Source organism: Perna viridis, chromosome 9 (assembly GCF_037379345.1).
Source record: "Perna viridis isolate PV_CMFRI_1.1 ecotype Kerala chromosome 9, ASM3737934v1, whole genome shotgun sequence".
Taxonomy (NCBI): Eukaryota; Metazoa; Mollusca; class Bivalvia; order Mytilida; family Mytilidae; genus Perna; species Perna viridis.
In genome coordinates, this window is record NC_142453.1 from 574852 (window position 1) to 584430 (window position 9579).

A 9579-nucleotide genomic window follows, 5' to 3' on the forward strand; every position below is an offset into this window, starting at 1 on the left:
GCTAAAACGACAAAAAGATAAAAAATTTGAAATATTTCAAATTCAGATGCAATATTAAGTGCTGTAGCTGTATATCACAGGTTTTAAATTGTATATTAAAAAATCGGGATTGGCATCCATCCCTTAGACAATTTTTGATGCACGTGCTCACTCTACTTTCACAATGACTGAAAAAAGGAACTGTGGCGATCAACTTGAGAAATCCATCAGCGACAGTGATGGGATTCCATGTTGTGCAAAGTTTAGCCAGAAACCATCTCTAGAGGAAATGTAAAGTTTCATTTAATTCAAAACTTTACTTCACTTTCTAATCACTGTGCTATATGTTGTAATTTATACACTTAACTTGTTGACGAATGTTGTTGATTGAGAGATCTTTCTACATACTGCACTAGATGGAAGTTGAAAATATATTTCTAAAACAAAAGTTATGATATTCAGACTTCAGTAAAGGGAAAACAAATTTATCTTCATATAAATTTACTGTAAATTATCAAAAAATAGAAGTTGTTGAAAAATACAAATATTTAGGAATTATTTTAACTTTTAATGGCAATTTAAAACATGATGCTGCAGATCATATGTGCAGTAAAGAATTAAAAGCAATTTTTAATCTTTAAACTAAAATTCTTGACTTTGACTTAGCTGGAGTTAAATTAAAATTAAAACTGTTTGATACTCTTATCAGACCTATTATAACTCGCGGATCAGAGATCTGGATTGGTGATTTTACACAGAAGGAACTTAAAAGCGATAATCTTCCATTTGAGAATATCTACAACAGGTTCTGCAAATATTTACTCGATGTACATAAAAAATCATCTAATTTTGCTTCTAGATGTGCATTAGGTAGAACACCCATTTTGGGTTATATAAGTACACTGGTTCTTAAGTATTTTACATGATTTAATCAACTTCCATCTAGCAGAATAGTCAAAGACGCTTTTGAAGGACAAAAATCTTAATATTCTTTTATTAAAAATACTGCTAAACAGATGAATATAAATTTAGACAAATTATCAGATAAAGGGATTTCATACAAAATAAATAATTATTATCAGAAATAAATTTAAGATCATTGAAGATCAACTAGAATTCTTAAAAAAACATGGTTCTAAACTGTAATTTTAAATTCAATATTATCTTGATTTTGATTTACCAAAATCAATAGTAAATAACTTAGCAAAATTTCTTTAATGAATTTCAAATGAAGATTTTCAAATGGGTCACTGTCTTTTAAGTGACAAAATATTCTCCAAACTTCACTACAATATAAAAAAAATGGTAATATTAAGCAATCAAAAAGTTTTTCAAATAATTTACATAGGTTGTTTAAAATTATAGTTTTCTTTACTTTGAAAAAAGCTTATCGAGCTTATTCCATTAAGTGTTTATGGTTAAATTGAATTTTCCATTATATCTTAGTACTATTCCTAAATAGCAATATTGTTTTACTGTTTCAATAATATTATTATTATTATATCCTAAACTTATTTAAGAATGTCCTTCCATATAACTCCAGATTTATTTGCATTCACTTGAACATTCCAGTTTGAGTAAAAAAGAAATAGTTCATCAAGAACATTTTTTAACCCTTCTTAATTTTCTGATAACAATACAATGTCATCGGTATACATGAGGATATTAATAGATACATCACCAATGACAACTGGATTTGTTGAAACATTATTACATGTAGTTAAGTTTTTTTTTAACTCATCTACAAAGAAATTGAATAAAATAGGACTCAAGACATCGCCCTGTTTAACACCGTGTTCTGATTTAAATGGTAGACTGACTCCATTGAAAAACTTAATTTTTCCTGTTGTATCAGTTTTTGTTTGTTTGTTTGTTGGGGTTTAACGTCCGAGCAGCAATATTTCAGCTATATTCAGACGATGAACATGAAATTTTGATTGCCACTGGAAATAGGGAGAGATGGGTAGGGTCGGGCAATTTAGCCTCCTGTGGCGGAGCCCTATGGTTCCTACTCCGGGAGAATACCACAGTAGGGTTCTTTAACGTGCGAGGAACGTGGCATCTTTCCCAACACGGTGCACCACTATGGTTTGCGGTCAGGTTTTCCATATTAGAGCCTGACAACCACAGCATGTAACACGCCAGGGGTACCCCATTCCACCACCTGGGGCACACATCCCAGTTGCTCTGTGGGCAGAGCGCCCTAGTCCCCGGCTAGGGTTCTGAGCACTATTTAGTCGCCTTTTACGACAAGCTTAGCGCTGCTGCAGGCCTATTCTTTTAACACCCGGACCTGCATGGGGACTGTTGTATCAGAATATATTATAAATCAGTTTTCAGGGTGCAGATGGATACACCATAACGATCCACGAATTCATTATGACGACCAAGAATTTCTGTAGTGATGACTTCAATCTTGTAGCAACATAACCCTGTTCCAGAAGACTATTTGTTAGAGTTCTAGTGCGATACAAAAAGTCTGCGTAGTTTCGGCAAGCTGTGGCATAACGTATGAGTTGTGATATGAACTAATCAAATTATTGTTATTAAAAAGATAAAGACCAGACATGGAAAACAGAAATACACAACAAAGAACATAAAGTAACTTAAATCGTACATACAAAGGTACAAAAGCAAATGAGCAACCTGGACTCCACTAAAAACTGGGAGCATGAACCAGGTGCACTGATAGGGCAAGCATCCTCTGCTTTTCTAGAAACACCCGCCGAGTTGCTCATAAAAAGTCAAGTCCGAGGTAGAAGAAAAAGGAAAGGAAAACTATGGCAGGTTGAATAAATCAGTTTTCATGGTGCAGATGGATACACCGTAAGGATCCACAAGGTCATGATGATGACCATAAAACTTTTGTAGTGATGACTTCAATCTTGTAGCAACATAACCCTGCTCCAAAAACCTATTTGTTAGAATTCTTACCCGATAAAAAAAGTCTGGGTAGTCTTGGCAAGCTCTGGCATAACGTACGAGTTGTGATTTGAACACTCCATATACAGGTACTGAAGGAATGTTGCCACAGATGAAAGGTAAGTTGACAATTTTGAATGAAAAGTCATCACGTTTGTCGTTAAGTTTGGTCGATAGTTTTCCTTTACCATCGATTCCTAAGTGTTGGTCAAGATATGAGGCTGACTATGTGTCTGTAGTATCTTTTATCTCAAGTTCTTTGGGGTAAATGCGATGTATCAAATCCCTAAAATTAGGATTGTTTAAAGATAATACGTCATCCATATAGTGGAAACTGAGATTAAAGGATGTAGCCAAGTAATTTACCAAGATTAGAGCTGATAGAAATTGCTCTATAATTTCCTAAGTCAAAGGTGGCTCCCTTTTTTATGAAGGAGTACCAGAAAGGATTCATTCCAAATTTTGAGGAACTTCCCAGTCTTAAAAATCAAATTGAACAACTTATGCAGTGGTTGGATTAAAACTGGTATTGCTCTTTCAACCATTTCATTAGATATAAGATCTGCAGATGCACTTTTACCATTTTTGAGTGATCCAATTGCTTTAAGGATTTCATCAGTAGTGATTTCCTCATTGTGATTCACATCATTGAAAATTTTTACTTTCATAAAAAACAAAAGGATATTTTCTTGGAACTTGCCTGATGTATTCAGGTTTTTGTAAAATTGAATAAAGTCATTCTGTGGCAGATTCTCTGCAGACTGATTTCTTTTACATGAATCTTTGTCAAGCTTATTTATGATGTTCCAAAATTCTTTGGGATTTTTCTCAGTGTAATCATGCATCTTTTTTTGTAAATTTGACTTTTGTAGTTTTTTCTCCTCAATTTTACATAGTCTTCTATATCTGGATCTAAATGAATGAACTTTTTTCTACACTTCGAGGGAATTTGTTAACTAGTTTTGTATAATTTTTGAATGTATGTGGAAGCTATTTACTAGAGTCTGAGAAGCAAGGTTTTCTTTTGGTTCTTTTTTTTTTATTACAAATTGGAATTATTTTAACAAGTTTTGCTGACTTTTTGGCATTTTCATTCAGGATTGAATTAAATTCATTGACACCACTGTCAACATCTATGAAATCGTGAATTAAAAAAATTTCTAATTTTATTTTACTTTCTGTACTGTTGATATTTTTTTCATATTTTTTAAGTGCATCTGCAGACAAAATTAATTTTTCTGGGAGGGGATCCAGCTGGCATTGGTTGATGGTCTGTGTGTTGAAACAAGTGTATAAATTGCAACATATAGCAGTGATTAGAAAGTAAAGTAAAGTTTTGGACTTCAAAATTTCCTATAATATTCAACAATTCTTGTGAGGTTAACATGTAGTCAACTACACTACAACCATTATAAGTGATACATGTAAAGTTACCTTGAAGATCCCCAATGGTTCTTCCATTTAATATTCTAAGGCCTGATTCTCTGCATAAATTTATCAGGTATTTTCCACTGTGAGTTTGTGATCTATAATGTTTTCTATCTTTTGTATCTTTTGAGGTATTATATCTGCACTTTTTTTAAGATAGCAGCAATCATCCAAAGCCCAAATTTGTTCTTTCCTAGAACTGATCTATCTTTTTGAAAACTGGTGTTAATTATCACATCATGACATTGTTTATGTTTTTGTTTTTTTTTTAATTAAGCATTTATTTTGTAGAAGAGCTTTGCAGGAACAGTTCGTCAATGAAAGAAATTGGGACCAGTATCATACTCCTAGAAATCTTCTGATGGCCATGATTGGAGAAGTTGGTGAACTTGCAGAAATTTTGTAAGGGAGACCACTTTATTTTAGAGATGCAGCTAAAAAATCCTTGAAAGGATACTATTGATTATATAAACCATTGTCTAGCCCTTACTGATTTAACATAAATACTTCAATTTTCCAAATAAATAACCAAGTCTCATAGAATGCATGACAGTACACACAGTTTTCATGCTTATAACTACTGGTATTATGTCTATTTGGTGTTTTGTCATGATCATTTATTTTAAATGTGTTGGTACAATAAAATATTTGTAATTGTATTTGTATTTCTCAAGCAATATAAAGAAAAATTGGTTCATAGATTTTTATTTTAATTTGTAATACAACACATTTCTGACATTCACTCAGATTCTTAAAAGAAAATGAAGAGCTCCAAACATTTTTCTTCTTAATCTAAAAAACAAAAGCTCCCATTATGTGTCAATAGAACCATGTCTCACTTATTATTTCCACCTTGTAAATAAATGTAAGGGGCTTTTTAGACAAAAATGTTAATAATCTTGTCATTTATGGTTTTATTTATGATTTGAAGATAGACAGATCTGTACCATATTATTGATCAAACATCTAACTTATTGTAGCTTTCTAACTGTGCTATATTTTTTTTTTACAGTCAATGGAAAGGAGAAGTCAAACAGGGCCTCCCAGGTAAGGCCTAATATAAAAATTCGTTTATTTATCAGACCTACCTAAAACCTCCCAGGTAAGGCCTAATATAAGAATTAATTTGTTTATCAGACCCACCCAAAACCTCCCAGGTAAGGCCTAATATAAGAATTAATTTGTTTATCAGACCCACCCAATACCTCTCAGATAAGGCCTAATATAAGTCCCAAAACATTTACTTTTACTTTGTTTATCAAGGAAACTGATGAAGTAATTCTAAGTAATACACTTTAGGCTGAACAAAATAGATACATATACAATATTATGAGTAATACCTAGTAAAAATGGATGAACCAAGAAAGGCATTGAAACACATTTTTTTTTATGTCCTTAAATGTTGAACTTATTTTATATTCTTTCTTAACATTCAAACGTGTTGAAAGATTTGTGACAATTTATTTGGAACGTAGAAGTATGAAATTTTTTTTTCTATGCATTTGAACTGTAAAACCTATTTTTAATATATTTGTAAGCTCACATTTAATCAGGAGGAGGAATGACTCTTTTTTTTAACAGAAGGCATCATTTTCTAAAGCATGTCTGCTGTAGATGGGAATCTAGTTTATTTACTTGGTATGTTTTGGTATTAGATCTTTTCCAGATCAAGTTGGAGTTATAATACACTGCTATCAATCTAAATGGGTGCCGTAGTTTTCCACTAGTTTTAAACCTACATGTATGAATGAGTGTCATGTGGCTGCATTTTTATGCCCTTTTTCATCTCACTTTGCCCATATCTGTTTTATTCAGCATTTTGATTCTACCCTCCCCCAAAAAGGTTGACCTTTTGGATACTCCAGCAGCGCTAGAGATTGTCTGGCAAGCTATATATATATATATATATATATATATTCTCCGACTTGCTGCAGAATTCCAATCGCTTACATTGTAGGAGTAACCATTTGCAGTAGCAGATTCAGAAATTTATTAACTGACTGTTCTTGCAAACTCTCTATTCAGATATGGTCCTTCTGGTCGCGTCGTTACGGGAGATATAACCATCATCGAAAACGAATCTGCATCCTCCATCACAAAAACGTTACCAACAAAATTCCCCTAGATTTCAAAGACAAATCCATACCAATTATTTCATATTCCTATACTTCACCCATTGCATCCAAAATTTTCAATTATAAAAGGCTATTGCAGAACCTCGAGATTGAGGACTTCAAGGCTAAACCACCTGACTGTTCTTGCAAAACCTCTCCATTCAAATATGGTCCTTCTGGTCACGTCGTTACCGGAGATTTAACCATTATCGAAAACGAATCTGCGTGATATCCTTTCTAAAGGTCCCAAGTACCGTAAACCACACTCCATAAATTGGAATTATAACTTTAAAGTTCTTATGGATGCCGTCGAGGACTATGCAAGAAAATGGATAAAACGAGAACAAGAAGACATTAATTCTCTGTCAGAGTGGTTAAAGGCCGTGAGGTCTTTAATTTTGAAACGAATTAAGTAGGTCAATGAGTGTCAAGGCTACATCAGTTTTCAAAGACCCCGATGTAGCAAAAACATTGTCTACTATACATGACAAATATGTTGTCGTACCAGCAGACAAAGCCCAAAACAACATTGTTTTTGTCTGCAAAACGTTTTACATCCAATGTTTACTATCAGAGGTAGACGTAGAAAATAATAGCAGTGATAAGACCTATACTGCTACCACTCTCTCCAAAGAAGAGATTGTGGAAAACCATAAATCTGTGCTATCCTCTTTTGGTCTCTCTACCAAGGACGATGATTGTGATTTACCGTCTATGTACTGGATTCCTAAACTTCACAAGACTCCATACAAACAACGTTTCATAGCTGGATCTGCAAAATGTACCACCAAACCTCTCTCAAAACTTCTATACTCACAACTGTCAAAGAAGGTGTGCAGTCCTACAACATCCTTGTTACTCCCGTTGTGGTATTAATTCAATGTGGATCCTGAAAAATTCGAAAGATCTTTTGGAGACAATCAGTTCAAGACAATTATCTGAATATAATAGCATTAAAACCTATGATTTTTCAACACTGTATACTTCCATTCCCCATACTCAATTAAAATCCCGACTTAAAAACATTATACATCTTTGTTTTTCCAAAAAAGATGGTACACCTAGATAGAAATATATAGTTCTTGGTAGAGATTCCTCATACTTTGTAAGAAATAATTCCAAATCATCTTCCAAATATACAGAGGAAGATGTTTACAAAATGCTGGAATTTGTAATCGACAACATATTTGTCCAGTGTGGTGGACGTGTTTTTCAACAAATGGTAGGCATTCCAATGGGAACAAATTGTGCTCCTTTACTTGCTGACCTATTCCTTCACTCTTATGAGGCTGATTTTATAGCTGATCTGATCAGTAAGAAAGAATATCGTTTGGCTAGATCCTTTAATCTTAGTTTCTGCTATATAGATGACGTACTATCTTTAAACAATCCTAATTTCGGGGATTTGATACTTCGCATTTATCCAAAAGAACTTGAGATAAAGGATACTACATTCACTGTGAAGTCAGCCTCATATCTTGACCTACACTTAGAAATCGATGGTAAAGGAAAAATATTGACCAAACTTAACGACAAACTTGATGACTTCATTCAGAATTGTCAACTTTCCTTTCATCTGTGGCAACATCCCTTTAGCACCTGCGTATGGAGTGTTCAAATCACAACTCATACGTTATGCCAGAGCTTGCCGAAACTACGCAGACTTTTTGTATCACGCTAGTAGAACTCTAACAAATAGGCTTGTGGAACAAGGTTATGTTGCTACAAGATTGAAGTCATCACTACAGAAGTTTTATGGTTTTATTTATCATGAATTCGTGGATCGATATTATGTATCCATCTGCATCAAGAAAACTGATTTATTCAACGGTCATAGATTTCCTTTTCTTGTTTGTCTACCCCGGACTTTTTATGAGCAACTCGGCCGGTGTTTTTAGAAAAGCAAAGGACGCTTATCCTACTGGTGCACCTGGTCCATGTTCCCAGTTTTTAGTGGAGTCCGAATTGCTCATTTGCTATTGTTACTTTGTATGTATGATTTTAGTTATTTTATACTCTTTGTTGTGTATGTCGGTTTTCCATGTCTTGTCTTTATCCCTGGATTACATTCGTTTGATTACTGCTGTAACTTTGGTTCCCTTGATTACTCTTTGATATGCTTAATGTGGGTTGAGGATCTGATCCAAGAATTCATAAATGGGGTATCCAGGCTTTCAGTGATTATTTTTCCCAAATTTTGCATAAAAATAATACCCATTTTTCCAATACCTCATTTACCATTGCAGATTTTACAGCAGAAGAAAAGAAACATGTCGGCCAGGAAATGAGTGACATTTTAATATACCTTGTGCGGATGGCTGATAAATGTGATATTGACCTCCCTGCAGCTGTTCTACAGAAATTTGAACAGAATAAACAGAAGTACCCAGTCAGTAAAGTTTATGGGAAAAGTGATAAATATACGGCATATCAATAAATTTTATCTAGTCCATTTATGTTGTTGATTATTATTGCTATTTTGCTCTTTCGGATTATGTTTTTCATAAGGTAAGAATATAAATTCAAATATTTTACTGTCGTGTAAACATATTAATGTTTGTGACAAACAATAGCCAACAACAAAGTTAATCACAAATCATACAATAATGTCAAATGTAAGTATAAGACTATATTCAAAGTAGTACATGAAAAAAGTTATGCTTCTTCTACCCTCAGTTCTAATGACTGTTTAAAAAAGCACAAGTAAATTTCATATGTTCCTTAGAGGAGGGAGTAAGTAGTTAAGATACAGTCATATCTTCAAATTTCCAATTTTAATCTTGTAGAAGTTTATGTCTTAAGTGTTCTTATAAATTACATTCTATAAAGAAGTGTTATTCAGTTTCAATAACCTTGCAATGCTTACATAGTCGGTTTTCCCTATGAATTTTGTTTTGAAATATATCCCCCTCTCTATTTCAAGATTGTGGTCGCTTAATCAAAATTTTGTAAAACATTTTTTTGTGTGTAGAAGTCACGAAAGTTGAAATAAAATTCTTTATCAACGCTTAATTTTATATTTTTAAGTAGTGACAGTTTGTTATTTTCATTATAGCTTTTTAATTTATTTTCAATAAGTAATCTATATTTCTCTTCTACAGATCTTTTTAAATGGATCTTTACAGGATTGACGTCT

The 9579-nt window shown here is 33.1% G+C and overlaps 1 protein-coding gene across 1 annotated transcript; it reads left to right on the forward strand.

The window, feature by feature from the left end:
* The first annotated feature begins 110 nt into the window (after positions 1-110).
* Positions 111-8895, forward strand: LOC148606007 (dCTP pyrophosphatase 1-like). Its single transcript, XM_088543730.1, has 4 exons — positions 111-270; positions 4621-4731; positions 5342-5376; positions 8690-8895. Exons 1-4 carry the CDS (start codon positions 164-166, stop codon positions 8878-8880), a joined length of 444 nt encoding a protein of 147 aa, XP_088399856.1. The 5' UTR covers positions 111-163; the 3' UTR covers positions 8881-8895.
* Positions 8896-9579: the final 684 nt, after the last annotated feature.